Source organism: Quercus suber, unplaced genomic scaffold (genome assembly GCF_002906115.3).
Source record: "Quercus suber isolate HL8 unplaced genomic scaffold, Cork oak 2.0 scaffold_339, whole genome shotgun sequence".
Taxonomy (NCBI): Eukaryota; Viridiplantae; Streptophyta; class Magnoliopsida; order Fagales; family Fagaceae; genus Quercus; species Quercus suber.
Window position 1 is genome coordinate 104,239 of NW_027069791.1, and position 26,806 is coordinate 131,044.

The window sequence follows — 26,806 nt, forward strand, 5'->3', positions numbered from 1 at the left end:
TTCTTTGAGTTCAGTATAGATGCTCTGAATGTCAAGTGAAAAAGTATACCATTTAAGTAAAGAAACAAAGATGATAGGAAAGAGGGAAGCCCTTGTAAACGCTTTTCTAAAAGCTTTTGTTAAAAGTTAAGTTGGTTCTTGTTAATATCAAGTTTAAACTTGATATTAGCATGCCGGTCATGGTCACAAATCCGGATATCGGGTTTGGGGCGTGACACCTACGTCCCGTGTAACTCCCACAAATTCCTTCATGCAACTCTTCTAGTAGCGACTCAACCGTCTTTGGATGAATACACAACAGGTATGGTCCCGAATAGGATCGTTTGTATAATTTTCGGTCCTCGGACAGCCAAAATCTGGTTGCCTTCCTTCGAATTTTGTTAGCCTCCCCCCATTCTTCCTGCAAAATGTCATCTTTCAAGAATTTGATTATAGGGTCCATCCAGCAGAGACTGTCTCGGATCTGGTAAACTCGGATTGCATCCCCTCCTGTCCCGGTGGGCTCATGGAAATCCTCAACGAGGATAACTCTCGGTAAATTTTGCTCCGAAGAGGTGGCTAGTGTGGCCAAAGAATCTGCATGTGCGTTGCTACTTCTAGGAACATGTAGCGAACTGAAAAATTCGAATTTCAACTGCAGACGTTTGACTCGATTCAAGTATCCTTGCATTCTTTCATCCTTCGCTTCAAACTCCCCCTGTACTTGGCCCACAACTAATCTTGAGTTCGAGAACAACTCCACTGCCTTTCCTTCCATTCTTCGGACCATAAACATTCCCATCAATAGGGCTTCATACTCTGCCTCGTTATTGGTTACACCGAAATCCAACCTTAATAATTTTTCAATGATGATCCTCTCTAGAGATATCAAGACTAATCCTACTCCAGAACCTTTCTGGTTCGCAGCGCCGTCCACATATACTTCCTAACGGGCAGGATCTTGTTGAGAAATCATGCCAACCGATTTTCCATCCATGTCTCTCTCTGTTGTTATTTCTTCCAAGCTGGGTTCCGTGAACTCGGCCACTAAATCCGCAAGGATCTACCCTTTGACTGAAGTGCGAGGCATATACTTGATATCAAAAGCTCCTAAGATAGTGCCTCACTTAACTATCCTCCCCGTGTAGTCGGCACTTCGAAGTACAGTCTTAAGCGGGAGTTGCGTGAGCACAACGACAGTGTGTGCTTGGAAATAATGGGGCAACTTTCATGTTTCAAGTACTACTGCCAAAATAGCTTTTTCCAGTGGCAAGTATCTGATCTCGGCCTCATGTAAAGACTTACTCACACAGTAAACTGGCCTTTGTATACATTGATCCACTTTTACCAACACTAGACTTACAGCATAGGGAACCACTGCGATATAGGCAAATAAGATCTCATCTGGCTCAGGGCTAGACATAATCGGTGGCCGAGCCAAGTAGTCTTTAAGTTGTTGGAAAGCTGAGGCACATTCCTTAGTCCATTCAAATCCCTTCCACTTGTTGATCAGCGAGAAAAAGGGTTTGCACTTATCCGCGAACCTAGAGATGAATCGATTTAAAGCAGCTGCCATCCCTGTTAACTTTTGAACCTCTTTCGGATTTCGAGGAGACTGCAAATTTTGAATAGCCTTTATCTGATCGGGATTGACCTCAATTCCCCTGTGCGTTACCATGTAACCCAAAAATTTGCCTGATCCCACAGCAAATGAGCATTTCGAGGCGTTCAAGCACAACTTGTGTCTCCTCAGGGTTTCAAAAACGTTATCTAGGTCTTTCATATGCTCAGAAATAACTTTGCTTTTTACCACCATATTGTCTATATAGACCTCAACACTTTTGCCTAGTTGTAATTCGAACATCTTGGTCATCATCCGCTGATAAGTAGAATCTGCATTTTTCAGACCAAATGACATCACTTTATAATGGTAATTACCAATGGGGGTAACAAAAGCGGTTTTCTCTTGGTCAGCTGGGGCTAACGGTATCTGATGGTAACCTTGGAAAGCATCTAAGAAACTCATCCGAGGATGGCCAACAATAGGATCTACTAATTGATCAATTTTCGGCATAGGGAAAGGATCCTTAGGACAAGCCTTATTCAAGTCCGTGAAGTCCACACAGACTCGCCACTTTCTGCTCTTCTTCTTTACCACCACAGTATTTGCCAACCACTCGGGATAAAAAACTTCTTTAATAGCCCCAGCTTGTTTGAGCTTCATCACTTTTTCTTTGACTGCATCCGCATGCTCTTTGGATGGCTGTCGAGGAGGCTGCTTCTTGGGTACACTCAGTGGGTTAACCCTCAAATGATGGCAAATGAACTCTGGATCCACTCTTGGAGCTTTGTAAGTACTCCAGGCGAATACGTCAATATTTCTTTTAAGGAAATCAATTAGCTCTTTCTTCTCTGGTTGAGGTATCTGAGACCCGATTTGAAAGTATCTTTCAGGATTGCCCCCAATTAAAACATGCACTAAGTCCTCGCATTTAGCGCCTTCATCAGGATCTTCGACGGGTGGCAACTGACCTCTTAACTGCTATAAGTCTCCCTTCGCCCTGGCTGAGGATTCAGTCTCAGGCTCGTGCCGTATGGCAGCCACCAAACATTGCCTAGCCGAGGATTCATCTCCGCGGTTTTCAGAAACGCGCCCTTCGGATGGATATTTAACTTTTTGATGCAGAGTGGAAGAAACAGCCCCTAGTGTGTGTAACCAAGGTCTGGCTACAATTGCCGTATAAGGGGAATAAACATCTACAACAATGAAGTCCACTTCAACTAATTCTGAGCCAGTCTATACGGGCAGCCGTATCTGTCCTTTCGGGGTGACCATCCTCCCCTCAAAGTGAACCAAGGGAGAACAGTATGGAGTTAAGTCATCAAGCTTGAGGTTCAGCCCCTTGTAGAGGTTAGGATACATAATCTCCACCACGCTACCTTGGTCCACCATCACCCTCTTCACTTCATATCCCCCAATCCTGAGTGTGACTACCAAAGCATTGTCGTGAGGTTGAATGGTTCCAGCTTTATCTTCGTTCGAAAAGCCTAAAACGGGCGGGACAGCCTGTCTAGAGCTCCTCAAATCTCGGCCAATATCCCCTGTTGGTAGTCGAGCCACTGACATAACTTTGGACGGCCAGGACCCTGTTCTTCCTGGCGCTGCGAAAATGACGTTAATAGTACCTAATGGAGGTTTCATAGAATCTCTCTTCTCGGACTCAAAATTCACTTGACCTCCTCGGCCACTAGAGTGGTGCAAAAGGTGCCTCAACCTGCTTTCACGGATCAACTGGTCCAAATGATCCCACAAACTTCTGCAGTCTTCAGTGGTATGCCCATGGTCTTGGTGGTATTGACAATAGAGATTGTGATTGCGTCTCTCATGGTTCCCTACCATTTTACTCGGCCACCTAAAGAATGATTCATTCTTGATCTTTTCCAAAACTTGATGAACTGGCTCCTTGAACACTGTATTGACTGCTTGAGCATTTGTTGACCCCGACTGCCCAGCGAAATCTCCCTTTGGCTTATTGTTGTTGTTACGATCCGACCTGAAGTCCTTCCTGTCCTGGGGGATAACCTTATCCTTACCCTTCCCTTGCTGCTGATCTTCTTCAACCCTTTTATATTTTTCAATACGGTCCATAAGTTGACGCATGTTAGTGACAAGCTTGCCGGATGTCCTTAAACCATGATCAGTGGGGAGACCCAGCTTAAACGTGTCTAGGGTTATTGCATCAAAGTTGCCCTCCATATCATTAAACATCTCCCAATATTTATCCGAATACGCCTTAAGGGACTCACCTTCATGCATGCTCAAGGATAGCAGAGAAGACAAGGGCCTGGCCACCCTTCGGCATGTGACGAAACGTGAACCAAAAGCTTGAGTGAGCTCTTGGTTGGAATTGATGAAGTCTGCTTTCAGGTTGTCAAATCACCTCATTACCACAGGTCCAAGACTAGAAGGGAATACCTTGCACATCAGAACTTCATCTCTGGAGTAGACAGTCATCCTTTGGTTAAAATGGCTTACATGTTCCACAGAGTCCGTTTTACCGTTGTAAATAGTGAAGGTTGGCTGGTTAAAACGCCGAGGAAGCTTTGCTCCTTCAATCCTGCGCGTGAAAGGTGACCTAGAAATTTGATTCAAAGCCTTGCTCATGGCATCATTTCCCACCCTTCCATGTGATGGCCTTTGAGGTTGCTTCTTGCGAGGGTGTTCATCCTCATATGAAAAAGATTCACTGATTGGAGTTCGAGACCTTTGTTCATAAGTGATGTCTTGTTTGTCACCCGAGTTGTCCTCAGAATGCGAGGCAGTACGTTTTCTTTTCGCATGGCGCAACTCCCTTCTTAACCTTTCAATCTCTATCTGCATGCTATTCTTCTCTGCATGAGACACATGACTTCCGCCACGAGGTTGAGTTCGCTCAGTGTGCGTAGTTTGCATATTGCCTTCACGATCTTGTCTCCGCTCCAAATTGAGAAAATGGTCTATATGCTGGGACGCCCCAGATTCTGCCGGTTGTTGCCCTGGTTCGGCCATGACCAACTGCTGCTGCTTCCCCTTACACTCAAGCTCTTCCCACAAACGGCGCCACTTGTAAGGTTAGGATTTATGGTCCAAGCCCAAAACAATAAATTTGTAGAGAGTGGGTGAAAGAGCTAGGTTGATTATGGAATCGACAACAATTAATCACAACCCTCAAGTACAAATCAACATGAATTTACACGTAAAGAATGGGTGTCCGAAGAGGTATATTATTGATTATGTGGTGAATACAGATCTTAGGGTTATAATCAAGCTCTTTCTCTTTTCTTCTCTCCTCCTTTTTCCTTTCCTCTTTTTTTCAGGAGTTTCTTTCCTTTATATAACCTCCTTTCTCCTCATCTTCATCGTCCACTTATACCTCATCCGTGAATCTACTTGAGTATATTTCATGTCAAGCATCTCCTTTAACTCTGTGTAAGTGACGGTAGGTGAGGATACACTGTTCAGGGGTCTTCTCCACATAAATGCGGTCAGAAAAGTTGCTGCAGAGCATTAAATACTGTGATAGCAGCTTTCTCTTAAGATATTTCTTCATCCTTATTGTCTCCAAGTATACTTAGAGTTTATCTTGATCAGGAGGAGTCCTCGGAAGATCATCTTGACCTTTTATACGTTCAATTGATCCATACTATTCGCATCAGAAAAGTATAACCTCTTCGAACAGAAGGCGACCTCTTCGGATTGTAATCACTTTTCTCTCTGGGGGTCCCTCTTCCAGATGGGCCTTGCCTTTACCTCTCATTCTCTTCGGATGCACAGTAATCCTTACATGGGGCTTTAGGCCCCCTATGTTAGATTGAGTCTTTTTCCCTCCCACAAGTACTATTTATAAACTTCACTATACTATTTTAATTTATTATTACTTTTATTTTATTTACAATATTTTTAGTAATAAATTTTTAATTTTAGCGAAATAAACAGTATTTATATCTATATTATTATTTAAGGGGCTTCCATGTTTGGATTCTTTATTTTTTAGTTCAAAAATATCACTACATTTTTATGTTTAAATAGAGACAAAATTAAAAGATGGTCCGGTAAAAATACAATTCTAACTCCCACTAAAACATTGTCTAAAAAATAAAATCACCCACCTATTAATTTTCAAATTTATTTATTCAATAATTTTTCTTTTTAAAAAATAAATAAATAAAAAACCTCATCCAACATGCTTCATGTATGATGAGGCTAGTAAATTCTTAATCTATTTTCAAATTTTAATAATTACGTTTTTTATCATGACACTAATAAATTTATAACGTACACGAGACTTGACGTCTCGAATTGATACTGTGACTGTGACTGTGACTTAACTTATGAATTTACAGTACAATGTGACAGAGAGGATGTGTGTGTGCGTGTGTGGAAATCTCAGACTCTCACACGTGCGAAGAGATTGTATGGGGGAAGGAGGAAGGGCTGGGGTGAGTGATGTGAATGTGATGTCAGTTAACAGAATGATTAATGAGCCATCATTATCATTACCTTTTTTAAAATAATAATAGTATAATAAATTTCAAATTTTGAATAAATAAGTTATGATTACTACACCACACCTGTTGCCGATTAAATTAGTTAGGCCTTAGGAGAGTTGTTAAGTCTTTTCCATTTTTTAAGGATGGCCTTCCCCATCTATTATTAATTTAAATAAAAATCAAAAGTAACAATGTCGTTAGTTAAAACATAAATATTACCATTGAAGTGTGGCTTCATTAATCAGAACGCCCCGTTTCAGCTCTTCCTTTGTCGTTTCACACTTCAGCCTTCCTTGTTCTCTGTCGTTTTACTGCTGCCGTTTAAGACTTCAATTCTTTTGTCTTCAACACTCTCACTCTCACACGTGCGAAGAGATTGTATGGGGGAAGGAGGAAGGGCTGGGGTGAGTGATGTGAATGTGATGTCAGTTAACAGAATGATTAATGAGCCATCATTATCATTACCTTTTTTAAAATAATAATAGTATAATAAATTTCAAATTTTGAATAAATAAGTTATGATTACTACACCACACCTGTTGCCGATTAAATTAGTTAGGCCTTAGGAGAGTTGTTAAGTCTTTTCCATTTTTTAAGGATGGCCTTCCCCATCTATTATTAATTTAAATAAAAATCAAAAGTAACAATGTCGTTAGTTAAAACATAAATATTACCATTGAAGAGGTACAACGCTCTTTTCCTAAATTGTTTACAGTTTTTTTTTTTCTTCCTTAAAAACTTAATTTTACCCGAGGTAAAACGCACAAAAAAGCCTAATAATTGAACATGTATGACATATTACCATTAGAAAATCAATGTTGTTGGTGATCAAACTCTTTGCTGAACTCACCACACCTCATAGCTCGATGGAATTATCTAAACCTACCTACCTCGTGCCTGCTTGAAACGTCGTTATCGCTTCCTAACACCTTGTCAGACATGCCAGTGACATCTTTGCCTCTCTCTCTCTTTCTCTCTGACATAGAGATAGAGAGAACTCTCTTAAATGTCTTTACCCCCAAATAAGTTCTTTAATTTTGAAAAGAAACCATCGCGCGCCTTTAGTGTGATGGTCACTCCACAAGTATAAGTATGCCTATGGAGTGTGGAGGGCAAAGGCCAAAGTTCAAGTCTTTAGGAGGGAGTTTCACACAAATATACACTTAAATTAGGTTATAGTAGAATTATATCTTGTATAAAAAAAATTTAAAAAAAATATATGAAAAGAAAATAATATCCATCTATTAACTTCCAAAGATTAAGGGTGTGTTTGTGTGTGTCTATGAATGGAAATAGAGAAAAGAAAGAAGAATAAACTATAAAGAAAATGATGGCTAACTAAACACTTGAGGGCTTGTTTGGTCATAGAGTTCAAAAATTGTTATTTAAAAAAATGTGAAAATTGAGATTTAAAAAGTGTTGTTGAAAAACATGTTTTTAGTGTTTATTAAAAAAAAAAAAAAAGTGTTTGGTATCATGGTTTAAATAGAATGTTTCAATGTTCAAAAAACATAAATATGTTTTTGGTATGTGTGTGTTGGATTTAAAAAAAAAGCTGACCAAAGTACAAAATAAAACATTTTTTAAATTAGGAGAGAGAATACGTCATATTCCCGTTGCTCCTCTCTTTCTTTCTTTCTTTATCCCTTCTTTTCCCTGAGAGCAAAAAACCAAACCCATGCACAGTCCTTATCTCCATCGACGCCTCAGAAGATCCACAGTTGGGCTTCACGTTCCTCAGATCTCATCTCCACTGTCAGCACTCCAAGACCCAGCAACTAATCCAGCTTTTGTCGTTGCCGACCCATCACTCAAAGATCCAGGTTTGAATCTCACTTTCACTTTGCTTGTCAATAAGTCGATGAGGATTTAATGGCGCTAGGTCGATGGGGGGAGTTATGAAGGTGGGTGAGATTAATGTCACTGGGTTGCTTTGACTGTATGGGTGAGATGAGATATTGGAAAAATTATAAGATGCATATGGTGGACAAGTGATTTGGTCCATCATTCTACTAAAAAACTTCCACATGTTTAAAATTATTAGTTAGAAATTTTTTTAAATAGAAATTAATTACTGACTCAGCAATTTTAAACAAGTTAAAGTTTTTAAGTGGAATAGTGGACAAGGGACGTGGTCCATTAGAGGACCCTATCATTTCTCGAGATCTTGGTACCAGGTGTAGATGGATTCGACATGAAGAGATGAGAGGAAGAGAGGAGACAATACTCAAGAGATGTCTGACCAGGTGGGCCCATATAGTGTTCAAGATAATTACCCAATTGCCACTGAACACTAGTGTTTGTTGTTTAAAAATAGGCCAAAGGTGATTTCAAAACCATCATTTTGAAAATGGGTTTTTGAACAATGTTTTTCAAACCACCCTGAACAGGGATGAATGACCAAACGCGTGTTTTTGTTTTTGGACACTAGTGTTCAGTGTTTAAACACTAAACACTAGTATTTAAAATAAATGACCAAACACCCTCTCAGTTTTTTCAAAAAAACATTTTTTTAACAGTTTTTACTAAACATTATGCTTTTTGAAAAAACTCAATTCCAAATAGCACTTACTTTTTCAAAAAGCACAATATCAAAAAACTCAACTAAACTCACCCTAGATATTATTGACGCAGTGAAATCTAAGTCAACTTAAACTAATTCAAAACATTTTGGTGAAAAATTCTTTTGTATTTTTTGTGGTTTTTTTTTTTGAGAAAATATTTTTTCTTGGTTGATTGTCTAACTACAAATATTTTAGTATTGGGGCTGGCGTCATGGCTCCCCTTCCCACATAGTCCATCCTATTATGCTTAATAGTTTGAACAACATTTGTTAAATATGATTCAGTGTATGACAAATAGGGCCATAATATATATATATATATATATATATGCATGGCAACTAGCAAAGCTCAATTAAGAAAGTTGAAAATTTTCAGTCATAGTCCTAATGATTTGGCATATCTAATTACATTGCAATCCAAGTCTTCTTATCAAATGAACTTCTCAAGATTAACGTAAAACTCTCTTTTCTGGCCATACTAGTTAAAAGTTGAAAATTTATATCATAATTCCATAATATTAATTGAATTGTATTTTGAAAACATGATTTTAAATGAATGTATACATCAATGAGTACGTGACAAAATGTATATATTGGTGAAAGTGTGGACAAAAATTAACCTATATATAACATGCATTAGAAACTTATAATTTTTTTTGGTGAGAAAGAAGAAACTTATAAACTTAAAAAAACAAAAAATTGAAAAAGTGTTATCGTTATTTCAAGAAAACTAGAAAAAGTAACCACAATAGACAAATTCAAAGAATATTCAGTTACTCGTATGCTTCGTGAACGCATTAGACAATCATAGATGCTTTTAGTTATTGCTATTTTGAGTCTTGGGGGGTTTGTTGACTAATTTCCTCAAAAGACTAATGTGTATAAACTTTTTTATTTTATTTTATTTTAAATTTTAGATTAAACACTAATACAATCTTTTACAATAACTTACTAGTATGTTTCTAGAAAGTATTAGACTATTATAAATGCTTGTAGCTATGGCTACTTTGAGTGTTTTGTTTTTTTTTTTTGTTTTTTTTTGTTCTTAAACAAGTAGGGGAGAGGGATTTAAAGTTATTTATTCGACCGGTTAGTAATTCAATAACCGGTAAGTGAGATTTTAACTTTGGATTTCTCTATTAGAAACAATGAGAAGTTCCAATTAATTGAATAACAAAACTCTTGAAATATTTGTTGTATCTACGGTCTATAAGTAATAAAACAATTTTTTTTGATGAAAAATATAGTAAAACAATTTGATTATTCACAATCATGTAACAAGCTCACAACAAATTATATAAACTTTACCTTATTTTTTAATCACTAAAATAAATAATCACTGAATATGCACCACTTCATAGAGCAAAAATTCCATTAGAAGAACATCCTTCTTTGTCCAACCACTCTTAAAATATATATAATTGTAAATCACTTTTAATGTTCATGTTATCAACATATATGAATGGTGCACATAGGTCTATACATAGGTTCATAGAAATTACTCAAAATAAATGGGCATTATCACCTTATTTATTTTCATAAATTTTATATTTATTATTATAATGATAGGGGTTTCTAGGATTAAAGATTAGAGTTATTTATAATACAATAACTCTCCATTATATCTGAAATTCCAATTACCACAAAATTCAATATAAATAAATTGTATAGAAACATTTCAATTTATTTGTTAATTAATATTAAAACGCACCAATAAATTAAAAAGTTACTTATTCTCGAAAATAGAATTGAACTGTCCTTTTAAAAAATTATTATTTGTATTGTATTTTTTTTTAATGAAAATTATTTGTATTGTATTGATAATACAACAATGTATTTAAACACAATTTAGAACTTAATATATGTACTATAACTAAGAAATTGTGCTTGTTCCCCCCTCTCCCCTCTCCCCAATAAATTGTATTATTCCCCCCTCTCCCCTCTCCCCAATAAATTGTATTATAAGAGTTTCGTAATTTAATAGTACTATTGGATCTTCCTAATTTGGAGAACTTAAGTTGGAATTAAGTTGGAATTTCTTTTCCCATTTGTTATAAAATGAATCATTAAGATAAAAGTCTTCCAAAAAAAAGAAAAAAGAAAAAGAGAAACGTGTCTTCTTAATTTTTCAATATACAAGTTTCAAAGTCCAGTTTTGGTTCAAATCTTTAAGTAGACTTAAAAAAACAGCTCAAATCTAATTTGCTGTCTCAAAATAATGTTTAGTTAGTCGGCCCAAACATAAAATAAGATAAAATCCATAACCTTCGCATTAAAAAAAAAAAAAAAAAAAATCAAACACAATAATTCTTTTATTAACAAAATTTTTTTTTTTTTTTTTTTTTTTTTTTTTTTTTTTTTTTTTTTTTTTTGTTCTTAAACAAGTAGGGGAGAGGGATTTAAAGTTATTTATTCAACCGGTTAGTAATTCAATAACTGGTAAGTGAGATTTTAACTTTGGATTTCTCTATTAGAAGCAATGAGAAGTTTCAATTAATTGAATTACAAAACTCTTGAAATATTTGTTGTATCTACGGTCTATAAGTAATAAAACAATTTTTTATGATGAAAAATATAGTAAAACAATTTGATTATTCACAATCATGTAACAAGCTCACAACAAATTATATAAACTTTACCTTATTTTTTAATCACTAAAATAAATAATCACTGAATATGCACCACTTCATAGAGCAAAAATTCCATTAGAAGAACATCCTTCTTTGTCCAACCACTCTTAAAATATATATAATTGTAAATCACTTTTAATGTACATGTTATCAACATATATGAATGGTGCACATACGTCTATACATAGGTTCATAGAAATTACTCAAAATAAATGGGCATTATCACCTTATTTATTTTCATAAATTTTATATTTATTATTATAATGATAAGGGCTTCTAGGATTAAAGATTAGAGTTATTTATAATACAATAACTCTCCATTATATCTGAAATTCCAATTACCACAAAATTCAATATAAATAAATTGTATAGAAACATTTCAATTTATTTGTTAATTAATATTAAAACGCACCAATAAATTAAAAAGTTACTTTTTCTCGAAAATAGAATTGAACTGTCCTTTTAAAAAATTATTATTTGTATTGTATTTTTTTTAATGAAAATTATTTGTATTGTATTGATAATACAACAATGTATTTAAACACAATTTAGAACTTAATATATGTACTATAACTAAGAAATTGTGCTTGTTCCCCCCCCTCTCCCCAATAAATTGTATTATAAGAGTTTCGTAATTTAATAGTACTATTGGATCTTCCTAATTTGGAGAACTTAAGTTGAAATTAAGTTGGAATTTCTTTTCCCATTTGTTATAAAATGAATCATTAAGATAAAAGTCTTCCAAAAAAAAGAAAAAAGAAAAAGAGAAACGTGTCTTCTTAATTTTTCAATATACAAGTTTCAAAGTCCAGTTTTGGTTCAAATCTTTAAGTAGACCAAATATAAAAAAACAGCTCAAATCTAATTTGCTGTCTCAAAATAATGTTTAGTTAGTCGGCCCAAACATAAAATAAGATAAAATCCATAACCTTCGCATTAAAAAAAAAAAAAAAATCAAACACAATAATTCTTTTATTAACAAACAAAGAAAATTGAAAAAATCAAAAATCAAACCGTTTCCTTTCCTTCAGCACCCGTCCGTGTCAAACTTCCAGCTGTTGTAATAACGACTCTGGTCAACCATAATTTCCACCAAATACTAGAATAAAATTAAGAACCCAAAAGTTTTAGTCAACCACAGATCGAGGGCAATCTAGTCAATCCAAAACAAAATGAATAATATTAGAAGCATAACTTTTACCGTAACTTGCTCACATGGCAAGTTGTAAGTGGTTGAATAAAAGTGATGGGTGTACAACTCCACTGATTATGGCTTAGCACGCGAACAAGTTGTCGTAAAAATTGTGACATAAGTTGTAGTACTAGAATTATTAAAACAAAAATCTAGAAAAAGAAAAAAAAAAGCAACATAAACGCAAACACAGGAAAGGACAGAACAACACGTGGGGACCGCCAAAGAGGTTTAAGTTTAAAGCACAAGCATGAGTCATGACACAACACAGTATCCAATTCTAAAAAGTTTTTCAACTCAAACTAGCTCCAATACAAAAAAACCGCAACCAAATTTTTTTTTTTTTACTGTTACTACTAAAACCGTAACATTAGAGGACGGCTTTACCTTCTCTCTCCTCTATCTTCCTTGCTTTTTGAAAAGCAACACCACCATATTTCTTTGCATATTCTCTCACAAAACTCTCTCTCTCTCTCTCTCTCTCTATCTATCTCTCTCATTGTCACAGGCAAAGGTTATTGGATAATCAAGTTGAAGCTACTAGGCTTGCATCTGATCCAAGAATCTATTATAGCCTTACATAGTTAAATGTTTTTGTGATAATCTGTAAGTCCAAGTCTCCCTTTTTGTCTTCATTGTTAACTTTTTCTCTGTTTCTCTTTTTTATAAAAGTTGATGGAAAAAAAAGGGAATTCTATGAACTAGGGTTTTGTTTCTGCTGCCTTAGCCCTTGTTTTTACTTCTAAGCTGTATTGGGTAATTGCATTTGGTCTTATTTTTTTCTTTTCTTTTGTGTGTATTTTAATCTAGTTTATCATGGCTATGTGAATAGTATGTTTTTTTAATAAAATTTTTATTTTTTTTTATGTAATTGTTTGAGTTAGCAATGATCAGTGTGAGTGTCTTGAAAAAAAAAATTGCTTTGTTTTGATTTCAGTGGTGAAATTAGGAAAAAGGTATTGAATTTGGGTTTTCTGGGTTCTGTTTGTTTGTTTGGGTTCTGGTATTTGCTGTTACTGACTGTTTGGTTGCCTAGAAGACGATGGAAAAAATGAGAAGGATATGAAAATGATGAGTTTTTTAAGAAATGATTAAACTCCTCAACTAAGCTGTGATATATAAAGGTTTTTCCTTTTTGCAGTTTTTATATATTTTAAAATTTTAAAATGATTCATTTCTTCCATTTCCTGGGTTTTTCATACTGACCAAGCAGATGAATTTTAGAAATTGATTATGTAATTGAAGCAATATGGTTGGCAGACTCTAATTTACTATTGTGATGAGGTTGACAGGCCTTTTTTTTAGACTTGTTTTGTGGTATAATTCGTTTGCATTAAACTTAGCTTTTGGTGATTTGCAGAGTAGGTGGTCTGAAATAATGACGAGGGTGACTCGTGATTTTGGTGACACCATGCAAAAAGAGGCGGTTCCGGCAGTATCTGCTGACGTGATGTTTAATTCCAGTCGGTTTCCAAATTACAAAATCGGAGCTAACAATCAGATAGTGGATGCCACGGATGACCCCAAGGTGCTATCCATGAAGGAGGTTGTTGCCCGGGAGACTGCACAACTGTTGGAACAGCAGAAACGCCTCTCAGTTCGAGACCTTGCCAGTAAATTTGAGAAGGGGTTGGCTGCTGCTGCTAAGTTGTCCGAAGAGGTTAAGTTTTTTCTAAAATTTGATTGTTTCTGCTAATTTCAGAAATTACAAACGGCTTCGATTGTACCAGACTTGTTCATTGCTGTAGAATTTTGTTTCATTCACTTAATTTTCAATGTTTATTTTTTATTTTTTATTTTTGGAGCTTCTGGTCACTTAGGAGACTAAGGAAAGTTATGGAAATTGTTTCTTGAAACTTATGATATCTTCTATTAAAGTTTTGGAAAGTTAATAAACCCATTTCTGATATGTCAATTAGTGGGTATTAAACTCTGTTGAAAGGAGAGTTTGTTTTTCTTAATTCAATTAATGAAGAATGAGTGGATGATATTGATAACCAAATAATAAGCAGTCATTTGTGGACTTCAGGCTAGACTAAGAGAGGCAGCTTCGTTGGAAAAACATGTTCTTTTGAAGAAGCTTAGAGATGCACTGGAGTCCTTGAAAGGGCGTGTGGCGGGTAGAAACAAGGATGATGTAGAGGAAGCTATTTGTATGGTTAGTTTTCTATATTGTTCTCTTTTTATTGAATTTGTTCCTTTCAGCATTCCTTTGCCACATATCATTCATGATTCTTTGAGTTCCTGATTTCAAAAGTAATTTTATATAAGAAACTGCAAAAAGAGGAAGGAGCCATAAATTTTTTTCCTTTTGCCTTCAACCCTTAAAAACCATTGTTGTTTCTTGCATCTCTGTAGACAAACTATAAGTATTTATATTCCAACCAGTGGCCTTGTAGCTTGGTGTTACTTATAAAAGGAGGTCTAAGGTTCAAATATGGTGTTTGAGGGGTTGGGGTTGGTTTCCCTCATTGTTTAGCCAATGGTCTTTAGATCAATTGGAATCTCCTCTCTTTATAAGTGAAGCAAATAATGACTACCAAACTATTTTCACTTCCTGCAGGTGGAAGCTTTAGCAGTACAGCTGACTCAAAGGGAAGGGGAGTTAATACAAGAAAAGGCTGAAGTTAAGAAGCTAGCAAATTTTCTTAAGCAGGTGATCTGAATTCCTTTGTAGAAGTTGGGTAATTTGACATTTGTCTGTGTTTTGTATTTTTATAAGCAAATTCTTTTAATCACTAATATTAGTCAGATACATCTTAATGACTTAAATAAATCTAATAAATTATAAGTTTAATGCTTGTGTGGAGTTAATTTTCTGTTTGTTAAGTAGGTTGTGAGTTTGTTATTCATGTAAAACTATAATGAACTAGTTTTGATGTTGTTTTGATGGCTACTATCACATATCAAATCCTCTGGAAGTTTTTTTGGAACTGAGCCATCCAATTCCTAAATGGTATTTCCTCCAAATCTTAGAGTTTATAGTGTTATTTTTAATAGAAGTCTTGGCTGATTAGGTGTTTTATTTTATTTTGGGTAGATAAGTAATTTTTGGCTTCAAGGGGAGGTGAGGGGAGATTCAAACTAGTGAGTAGTGACTTTTGTTTCATGAGGCGTGGTCCCTAGTTTTGGCTGATTTGTTTTTTCAGTTCACAATCAGTTATTGCTATGGTATTGGAGGATGTTGTACCCATTTGCTGGAGCTTTGTGTTTGTCTTGAGGTTCATTTGAGTTTGAGTTGGACACCTGATGATGGGATGCTATAATCATGGTTGGGGCGTGAAGAAACATGACTGACATTATAAGATTGCTGCCTTCCTTTCTTATATTGGTTGGTGACAGTAACTCCCAAGTCTGTCAGTGTGCTACATGTTCTAGATTTCTAGGAAACATTATTTTTATTTTTTATAAGTCTATAATTCTAGGAAACTGACAATGGATCTAACCAAAATACCTAGGACAGTGAAAATTCATAGTCTGCTGTTTACACAAACACACACACACACACAAACACACACACACACACACTCACAGATGCTGAAATACATGGAAACACTAAAAAATTTTTGGTGAACATGTTAAAGAATCAAGGAACAACGAGAGAAAAAAAAATGGAGAGCAGTGGTTTTGATTTGGCAGAAAACAATGGTGCTGATTTCTAGTAAAACGATATTGATGAAAGAAGTGGAGTAGATATATCACTTTTGATACCAGCACCTTCTCCAATATCATCCTTGTATGGCCTCTAGTGATCTAATTGTTGGGTTCAAATATTTTAAAATGTGATAGAAATGTGTTTTTTATATTTTTGTTTTCTTTAAATCTCGGCAACTTTGATCTGTATTACCCTATCCTGGGAAGTAAAGGAAGCACCCATCAGATGTAAACAATAAAAAAAGCTGTAAAATGTAAGAAGCTGTAATGGAATAGCGATTCCTATTTATCTGGTTGGTGATTATACTGGAACAGAACCTTGAATATTTATTTCATAATTTAGTACAACATGAGAAGATGATGGAATAGTATCATATTCCAATTCAAATTTTGTAAAATGCCCAAATAAAATTATATTTGCACTTTGTTGGTTTCGCTTAATATTCAATTATGTACAAATTAAACAATTGTATAATTGATGTTATTGTGCTTTTTTCAAAAATTACTATCTCACAAACACAAACCATTTCTGTTTCATTATTGCTTTTAACATATACACCTCACAAGGCTTTCTTTAGAACTCCCCCACCCTCTTTTGAACTATTTAATCCTGTTTGGTGACTTCAGTCTAGCCTTGAGCTCCTTGATACACTTCCAAACTCCTGCTCTATCTTTCTTACATAAATTATTTTGTAATTTGCGCTGGTTTTGTGTTACTTGGAATGTTTGCTCTTCTACATTTATATTTCATCTGAAGAGAAATGTTTATAGTCCTCTACCTTTTCACTCATTTGTAGGCATCAGAAGATGCTAAGAAACTTGTTGATGAGGAAAGAGCTTTTGCTCGTGCTGAAATAGAAAATGCCAGAGCAGCAGTTCAGAGAGTGGAAGAGGCCCTTCAGGAACATGAACGAACGTCTAGGGCCTCTGGGAAGCAGGTATGTGTTATTACTTTTTTTTTTCTTTGGTAGGTTTGTGTTATTACTGTATTTTTAAGAGCACTTGATCATGGCAGTAATGATGCAGTATTCAAGCCTTTTTTTAATTTGAAAATGTTTGGATGCAGTTTTACAGTGTATATGCATGTGTTCTTTGTTGCGTAAGCTATTGCAATACTTTTTTATGTTTGGATCTGGATGGGTGATTAAATTGATTTGTCAGAGGATTTAGGAAGACAGTTGTATCGTGGTTTATGTCTTGATGCTGGTTTCTAGTGTTTGATTATTGTATGTGTAATAATCAGTGCATCTTTAATACAAAAACACTTATCTTTATTCTCTATTCTGTACTTTTTAAGCAAATATCTTTTATTTGGTTCTTTTAGGATGTGGAAGAACTGATGAAGGAGGTTCAAGAGGCTAGACGAATTATCATGCTGCATCAGCCAAGCAAGGTATTTGTTAGCCTTTGGTCTTAAATCTGTTTCTTATTATAAACTCAAGAATTCCCTTTTGAATTATTCCCTCCATGTGCTTTGTACTAGCAATTAAGTTGAACTCATTGCTAAGAGCTTTAGTTTTTGGGAGATCTGCATGAAATTCATTTCCTGTTGTCATTAGAACCGTATTAGACATCAACCCTGCCAAGAGTCTGGTCATAGATTTTCCAGCAAATTTGTCATCTGATAGTTGAGTAGCTGGTCTTATATCTGGTGTGTCAGATATAATGTTCCAGACAAAGACCAGCTGTTCAACTATCAGACGACAGATTGTTCTTATGTATAACTCTGTCAATGAATTATTATAGATATCCATTAAAGTTGAACTCTCCTGAGTATGTTTAATTTGTTGCATTGTAAATATAAGTGGTCACATTTCAAGCCATGTGGTGAATTAGATTACTTTTATTTCTATTTTACTTTCATACTTCTGTTTTGATTTAAAATGTACTGATTGGATGCTATTTTTTTATTATTAACGAGTGAATCAACATTAATCTGTAGGTTATGGACATGGAACTTGAGCTTCGAGCACTGAGGACACAGCTTCTAGAGAAGTCAAAGCATTCTCTGAGGCTTCAGAAAGAGGTTTGTTTATTATTTTACACCATGTTTGCAGGATTTTGTATAACTTTCATGGGCTTCGCATGTATTCTTGGCTCAATAACGTGTTAATATATGCCTAATCTATTGGTGGCATATTATTTTTCTGCATTATCCATGTGTGAAGTAGTCACGGTTTTTCCTTTATAGTTTTCCTCCATCAATTTTTTTATTGCTTTAAGTTTTCTATTTATTATGTCTGTATTTAGAGTGTTCTGTTACTTATCAAAAATTTATTAGAGTGTTGTATTGTTTAGCATATCTATTCTATAGGGGTTTTGAATAATTTGTTTTGGGATGTTGTTTGAATTTTTTGAGGGAGCCAAGTGCATGCATCTCTGGAAGCAACAAGTTTTAAAGCTAGTTGATCTTTTAGCATGAACATACGGTAGTCTGCAGTTAATTGGGTTCTTAAGTTAAAAGCTTGAAGCAATCCATTTATCCTTTTAAGCTTTTATTATTATTATAATGGGATGGAGGGTGTGGTTGTGGGTTTGAGACCCACTGGGTGTGTGCATAAATTACCAATAAAAAAAAAAATCTATGTTTTTGCATAAGGAGTTGCAATTTTTGTTAATAGGAACATTCATTTAGCCTTATGGAAGATTGTGGTGGCATATATGATTCCTGTTTCTCATGCTCTTGTGCTCATTAACCATTTATGCTCAATCTGAGCAAATGACATTTTTTTCCCTCTCTCTGTCTCTCCTTTTCTCACACATGGGGAAGCATATACGGTAAATAGGCATGCCAGAATTTTATATTATTTTAAATGCTTTTAGTCCTGTTTTGAAGACAAGGGTGACATACTTGTTTGTACATATTTTTTTCCTGGCTGCTTCATTTTTCTAATGAAGTAGTCTTCTCTTAATACAAGTTTTCTTACCTATCAAAAAAAAAAGAGAAGAAAAAAAAGACGAGGGTGACATATTTGTATAGGGTGTGCACCAGTCCCTTTTAAATATCCCTTCAGGGTGGTATTATATTTGAACAACACACGATCATTTATATGCATCTGTATCTATCATTTTATTGATGCTAGACTTCCTTCGTGATGTCATGATTCATGTAGTGGAGTTTCTTCATGATTGTTTTTTTTCCCTACTCTCTCTATAAATTCTTCAAAACACCAAAAGGGCATGATAGTGAAATCTCTGGCCTAGGTGTTTTTAGTACTTTTCCTATTTTTTAAGGTTTTACTATTTGCCTTTGCAACAAGGGCATGCAATCAGGCATTAATTCCCAAAAATGGAAAAAAGTTACTGACATTGGGATTTTATAATTCTGACACAGGCGACAATTTATTAGTATTTGATGTGTCATTGGGTTTCACACGGCAAGAAATGATAGAATATTATAGTTGTTTGTAGGGATTTGCTGGTGAATTGTTTTTGTTACTATTTATATTTAATCTTTGTGGTGAATGTGTATGTGGCTTTCTGGTGTAACCTTTGCTTTGCTTTATGTGGTGTGCTATATAAATAATTGTATTTTGCATGGAAATGTAGCATTTGTTCCTAATTTTTTATGCTCTTTAATTTCCATCCCTCGTATCTGTTCAGCTGGCAAAGAGCAAGAGGGTCGTGGAGAACGGTTCCCAGTCATTTGAATTAGATGGGCATGAAGCTTTAGGTTCATACTTGCGGATTCAACCTTGCTCTGACAATGCTCCAGAACTTTCTAAATGTTCGATTCAGTGGTATCGTGTATCATCAGAAGGTGGCAAAAAGGAGCTTATATCAGGTATATATGCAGTAATATTTTGCTGCTTTGCATTTTATGGACTTTTGAGAATAGATTACTATAGCAATTGCACTCTTGTGCTATTCTCTAAATGCAACCATCTCCGTGTAAGAGATTATGCTCTCTCTCTCTCTCTCTCTCTCTCTCTAAATGCTTTTTCCTTTTTCAGACAAATTTAATGGCTAAATCCTTGCCTTGTTATTCAGAATTTAAGATTGGAATAATTACATAGAGAATCAGAGAATGTAATATAGTCGTGGAAGGTGTTGGGCACATGGTCCCCAAAGAATATAAAATGTATTTTTGATTTAAATGGGAAAAAAAAAAAAACCAGAAATTCAATGGGACCTTTAAATGCAAACCAGCACTGCCCCATTGGCCTGTTCCCTTTGTACTCTCTCTCCATATATTAGCAGCTTCATCCTGGTTGTGGAAGTGCCCATTCCATTAATCTTGCCTGCTCAGCTCAATCAACGGGAGGAACGAGAACAGCCACTATAGAGCTCGGCCTTGGTGGTACTAGATAGGGAGGACAGTTAGGAGTTCTTACCTTCTTGGGACTCAATGGACCACGAGAATGCTGGGGTTGGCATCAAGGAGAACACATCAGTTCCTACCCAATTTGCCATCCTTGCCACCTCTATCTATTAGTAAAGCTTGAACCACTTCAGAAGCAAAATTGTTTTGTGAATCAATAAATATCATGAAAATTCCTGTACTTTTTTCCTTTGTCTATCTTGCAACCAGGGGAGTGGTCACGTCCATTATGTCCTCTCTTATTCCAAACATGCTATGGTGCCCCAGGATGGATAGGAGTAAGTTTGGTCAATACTGTGATCCTCTTGCATTGCTTAGGGTATCGTTTCTTGGCTAGAAAGTAGCCTATCCACTACTCAATTAGATATATTGTCCAGTTGCTCTTGGTGAGGACTGAGGAGACCTTAGGAAAGTTGTTAAAACAAATGGGATGGAAGGCTTGCTGTCACACCTGTAATGTTCATGATTGGCCTGCTCAGCTGTGTAGATCTAATACTTATTTAGATGTTGACTTGTTCTGCCTTATCCCAAGCCTTGGGCACCTTAAATGAAGGTTCCATTCTCTGTGTAGTGTTCATTCTCAATATATAAAGACATAGCAGTATTTTCTTATGATAGCCTGACACCCTCTGCTTACCTTCCAAAGCTGAACGTCATCCACTGACTTGAAACTAGTAAAAATGACCTTTCTCTATGGTACTCAAATTCTATTTGTGAGAGCTTCTTGAAATTCAGCCATAAGCTTCACCCGAAGAGGTTTGTTTACTTCTTGAGCGATAGTTCCACAATCTTCACTGTTGTTGGGAGTAGGGACATCCAAGCTTGACCAACAAGTTACTGTTGGGATCATTGAACTATCCCTCGAGAGGGCAAGATTTCATTTTTTTTTTTTTGGTTTCTCTGCAGCTTGAAACAAAACATCTTATCTGTCTATCTATAGACCTATTTTGGCTGCTGACTATTGCTTTGTGTTTGATTCCAATCACTACGTATTAGCTATATATATATGAATTAGGATCAAGTTACACTTGATATAAGTTTTTTCTTAATGGTACACCACTTAATAACTTTTTATTAGATTAATATTATGAAAATCGCACTGTTAGATTACATATTTCTATTTTCTTAACAAGCATGCCAACTTATGTGTTGATTGTTATTTACTACTTATAGTTTTTAAATTTAAAAAAAATTAAAACTTACATTTTGTAGATGAGATTCCCCCCCCCCCCCCCCAAAAAAAAAAAATTCTATGATGTTGGGTATAAGGAGACAATGTGATCCAACAGTGGGTTTTTAAAAAACATATCCAATAGAAAGCTATTAAGAGCATCTCCAATGGTATAGCTAAAGGCAAAATATTCTCTATAATAGAGAATGTGACCAAAAAAATGGTCTCCAATAGATTTTCTAAACTCTAAATTTTTTTTGGCTCATGAACAGTAGCTCATCAAATCTGATGGGCTACTGTTCATTCTTCAAATGTTTTTTTCTATTATAATAATCAGGTGTTGAATAAAAAAATGTTGAAAGATGTGTAGTTCTTAAAAAAAGAATAAATAATGAATGAAGAAATAATATTTAAATGAGATAGAGAATGGGATAGAGAATTTGTTGGAAAGTGTATTTAAAAAAGTGGGTAGATAAAAAGGTAAAGTCACTGTTCATTCTCCAAACAATACAAAAATTTGATGAATTTGCTGGAGATGCTCTAAGCGGTGTAATATTGACAAAAGTTACACCAATTGTTAACTAAACCCAACTATATATATATATATATATATATACGGGCCTTACAGCTGGCCTATGACCATCCCTCATTAATAAGCCAATATTTGCAAGTTCTTTTTGTATGTACTTGTTTCATTATTTTATCTATTGGTTCGGTTAACACGTCATATTCTTAGATTTACTTTCTATATATTTGTGGTCAGTTATCGTAGGTTTCACATAATAATCACTTGCCCTTTTGTACCCAAATCAGCTGTTGTTTTTAAAATGGAAAATTTGTTAATGATGGTAATTGTGTTGCCTACATTGTTCTAAGGTATCAAATCAGATGCATAGAGTTGCAAAATTGAGTACTTCTTTTGTCCAATCTTTGTATGTTTCTGACTTAACTTTCCCTCATTCCTCAGGAGCTACCAAATCAGTTTATGCTCCTGAACCTTTTGATGTTGGGAGAATTTTGCAAGCCGATATTGTTTGGGAAGGACAACAAATCACATTGACAACCGCAGGTCCCATTGATCCAGGTCTTGTACTGATCTTGACTCTCCATATATATATATATATATATATATATATTTTTTTTTTCTTGAGTTTGATTATCAATTTGTGAGGTTTCAATCTCTTCCTTTACTCAAAAATTTTATTTTAATTTTATAATAATGATTAAATTATTATTTTTTGTATTAGTTTAAGTTTTTGGGAATAGTGGTAGTTTACCATGGAATAAGAGCTGGTAGTCCTCAGTTCCAACTTCCAACCTTGTCTCTATTTGTCTTGCATTTGAAAAAGTTACAAATTTCACATGTTGGGCTCAACTTGGTTAGGTATAATGTTAGAATAATGACTAAATGATTAAATTAACCCTTTCTTACCAGCTTAAGCTTTTGGGATTAGCAGTTGTTTGTCAAATCTAAATTTGTGTAATTATATTGTATTTTCTTGTGCAGCTGCTGGTTTGGGAAGCCATGTGGAGGCACTTGTGCGAAAGCATGACATTGAATTCAATGTATGTTGTCCTAGTTCCTTTCAAATTTATTTTTCTGTACATAGCTAATTATATGTCAGCTTCAATGTCAACACATTGATATTTATTGTCAAAACTTTTAAAGTTCTTTTATTTTGGGTAGCGTGTATCATTTTCATGGTGATCTTGATGATACTCTGTCTACCATTCTATTTATAGAGTGTGCGGTTGGTCAACTTTTATTCTTTCAAATATCATGAGTAGATCCCAAAGATTGAATTTTTATTTATTTATTTTTATAACTAGAGTCAATGTTACTGAAATTTGAAACAAATAATTACAAAGGGGATAATATGGAGTATACCAGCTACTCAAAAGTATCCCTTCAAATGAAGGACACAATGACTATGAAATCACATAAGTTCGAAGGTCTACACCCATACAAAGAAGCCCAATTGAATACGATCCCAACAAACCTAGAGTTCACCCTCTCACAACTCATGCTTACATCTTCTATTTGAAGCATATAGTTCACAGAGCTCACCACTCATTGATTACATCATGCTCAGAGCTTGTCAATTCCTGCATGGTTTGAATACATATCTAGATCAAGGCCCTAAAGATATGGTGTTTATCTGTCTGATTATACACTTTTTTAAAGCCTGAAAATCTTTATTAAAAAAACAAAAACGATGTACAAGGTCACATAAATATCTGCAGGCTTTATAATGAAATATCTGCAGGCTTCATAAGTTAAATGGTGTTCTCCTCTGGCCTCTACACTTTATGAGCCAAGTTTATTCGAGAGGTGCATCTTTGCACTTTTTATTCATAATTTTTCTTTCCTCCAAGCAACTATTCATGTTGCCTTTACTATAATGAAGACCATATTTTGGGAATAAAATAGAGGACTAACAAAGAGGAATGGATGGAGTATATATGAAAAAGCAACGCTATGATGTTACCTCACTGTTACATAGCTCTATTTGATAGATTTATTTACCTTATTTGATTATGTATTTATTGAACTGCTTATCACTCTATGGTGTACCTATCAGAACCCTTCATAGAAGGAGGTAGTGTGCTGCACCTTGAGTTATCTGGATCTGAGTTACAATGTACAAGATTGGTGTGCAACTTACCAACACCACAGGACCATTTAGATTTATTGAAAGTGTTTACATCTTGCACGGTTATATAACATGAATAATGTCATTGTTTTCATGTACCTATCCAAAAAAAAAAAAGTCATTGTTTCATGTCTAAATCTTTTGAGGTTTAGATTTTCTATATATCTGGATATTGTGGAAAAGATTGAGTCTATTTTTAGAACCTGTAGATCTGCTGTCTGTTTTGACATTGTTTATCACACTTTGCAGGTGGTTGTTACCCAGATGAATGGTGTAAATCACCCATCAGAATCAATTCATGTGCTTCATGTGGGAAGGATGAGGATAAAGCTTTGTAAAGGAAAGACAACAATCGCTAAAGAGTACTACTCCACTTCAATGCAGGTATAGCAGATTTCAAATTTGTTTTCTCTGTTAATGAAAGGACCAAGAGTGATGTGACATGCATTTCCTGTCACTCATTCTCTAGATATTGTTTAAGCATACCATGTGAAGCATTTGATTTATCAAAAAAGGAAAGATGTATTTGAGGGCTCAAATAAAATAGAAAATTTGGATTTTTCCTTCTCTTACGAGTGTATTGCACAAAATTGAAGGATGTCTAGGAAAGTATAATTACAAAGCTCATGAGTGGTGGTCCTTTGTATTCTCTATGTTTAGAGTTCAGTGGGTAGTGCCTGAAAGAGTTGTGGATCTTCTGTTTGGGTGGGGGAACTGGTTTGATAAATCTGTAGTTTTTTTACTTGGAATATAGTTCCCATATGCTTGTTGTGAGTAGTATTGAAGGAGAGGAGCAATTGGACTTTTTAAGGAAGTGGGGACCTTGGTTGTCGAGCTGAAATTGGTGTTCTTGAGATCATTATTTGAGTGGTCTTGTATTCTTGGCAATAATGATATGCATGTCCATTTGAGAACAACTTATTTAGCTAAAACTAAAAACTTTTTGCTAAAAATATTGTAGATAAACGTAAAAGTTAGCTGAATAGTACAGTGGGACCCATGAATAGTATAAAAAAGTGCACTGAGACTCATGAATAGTAGCAAAAATAAGCTGAAAGTGTAGATAAGCTGAAAAATTCTGCTCATCCCAAACGCACACACAATCTATTGTAGACTAGATTCTCATTCATTTCAAATGGAAATTTTTTATTGTGCTGAAGAACTCAAACATCTTTTCTTTTGTTTCAATGTGTCACAAATTTTGTTGGTTATTTCTGACACTGTTTTCCTGCTTCAGCTCTGTGGAGTTAGAGGAGGTGGGAATGCCGCAGCACAGGCACTGTTTTGGCAAGCAAAAAAAGGGCTTTCTTTTGTAGTAGCTTTTGAATCAGAGAGAGAGAGAAATGCAGCCATTATGCTGGCTAGGAGGTTTGCTTTCGACTGCAATGTATGTGTTCTCAATGGCCTATATTAAAACTAGCAATTAAGTCATCTCTATTCTTTTTTTCTTGCTTGTGTTATTGATTCCAAACACTTAAATTGGCAGATCATGCTAGCTGGCCCAGACGACAGAGCTCCTTTAGGAACCTAATGGACCTCCATTGATCTCACTTTTGCTAAATGTAATTAATTTGAGTTTCCCACATATCATGTATTATAAGTTTGTAATGGTAGAGATGGCTTTGTATAATTGTGATATGGTGTTCCACATTTTTTTTTACCTCGATTCTTTTTACCATTTTGTTTCCCAACATCAAGGCAATTTTTTATTTGCCTTTTTGTCCCGAGTGTTAACAGAATTTCCCGCTTACATTTGGAGGAATGGTTGCAGCTCATTGTAAATCTGTAAAACATCACTGGAGGTTTTGAATGATTGATATATTTGATGACTGGTTCATGATTGATGATTGCTATTGGAGTTATATTTGCAGCATTTTTCATTGAAGATACTGCAGCTCATTTTTATTAGACATTTAGTTGTGCAGTGGATAAGGAAATCGAATGGAACAATTTGCAACTTTGTTGTTTATAGATTAATATGACAGTTCAATATATTTATTTTACATTTCTCTTTGATGATGCCTCATTCAACACTTCAATCTATGTGCACTATAATAGTCAAATAAACTATGTAGGTGGTTGCACCTGTTGAATGCACCAGGATGGGGATGGGAATGTTTAGGCGTTTTAAGGTTGCAAAGTTTTACTGAAAAATGGGGGAAAGATACAAGGGAGGTATACATAGAACCTGTAAAAAGAAAATTGGTGTCTAAAATTCAAAAAGTAATGAGAATGAAGGTTTCCTCAAGCTTTTGCCAATTAGTCATATACTGGGGCTCTTAAGAACATATAGACTTGGATTGAATTAAAATTGAGCCAACACCTCTGAATGAGAGTGCAGCTATTTCTCTCTTCAAAGCATCCACAAGAGACAAAAGTGTCTCATCTTACATTTTCAGAAAGCGATCCTCTTGTTAATTGTTGTGACTTGCCATCTAATGATAACAAAATGACAAAGAAATGTATATATATATATATATATATATATATTTTTGAGAAGGACAAAGAAAAATTATTTGATAAAACAAGAAAAAAATAATAATTATCAGAAATTTAATAAACTTACTATACTCGTGGTTTCCAAGTGCGGGATAGGAAATAGTAAGAATTCA

General features: G+C 34.9%; 1 protein-coding gene across 3 annotated transcripts; it reads left to right on the forward strand.

Annotated features, from left to right (window-relative positions):
* The first annotated feature begins 12,780 nt into the window (after positions 1–12,780).
* On the forward strand, positions 12,781–26,043 carry LOC111987295 (stomatal closure-related actin-binding protein 1). 3 transcript variants are annotated; one of them, XM_065759701.1, is made up of 13 exons: positions 12,781–13,000; positions 13,760–14,054; positions 14,424–14,552; positions 14,958–15,050; positions 16,846–16,986; positions 17,373–17,441; positions 17,991–18,074; positions 19,652–19,832; positions 22,508–22,624; positions 23,048–23,106; positions 24,444–24,578; positions 25,432–25,581; positions 25,681–26,043. In XM_065759701.1, the coding sequence occupies exons 2-13, from the start codon at positions 13,773–13,775 to the stop codon at positions 25,723–25,725; spliced, it is 1,485 nt and encodes a 494-aa protein (XP_065615773.1). In that variant the 5' UTR covers positions 12,781–13,000; positions 13,760–13,772; the 3' UTR covers positions 25,726–26,043. The 3 variants fall into 3 exon arrangements, with proteins under 3 accessions (XP_065615773.1, XP_065615771.1, XP_065615772.1); XM_065759699.1 differs by having other exon boundaries at positions 12,782–13,000; positions 13,755–14,054; XM_065759700.1 differs by lacking the exon at positions 12,781–13,000 and adding an exon at positions 13,026–13,150 and having other exon boundaries at positions 13,755–14,054.
* Positions 26,044–26,806: the final 763 nt, after the last annotated feature.

Bases quoted from the DNA above. Each gene is read 5' to 3' on its own strand.
- LOC111987295 (XM_065759701.1), top strand. From the start codon at position 13,773: ATGACGAGGGTGACTCGTGATTTTGGTGACACCATGCAAAAAGAGGCG. The intron at 17,442-17,990 runs GTATTTGTTAGC...ATTAATCTGTAG, and splicing joins TGCTGCATCAGCCAAGCAAG to GTTATGGACATGGAACTTGA. The intron at 18,075-19,651 runs GTTTGTTTATTA...GTATCTGTTCAG, and splicing joins CTCTGAGGCTTCAGAAAGAG to CTGGCAAAGAGCAAGAGGGT.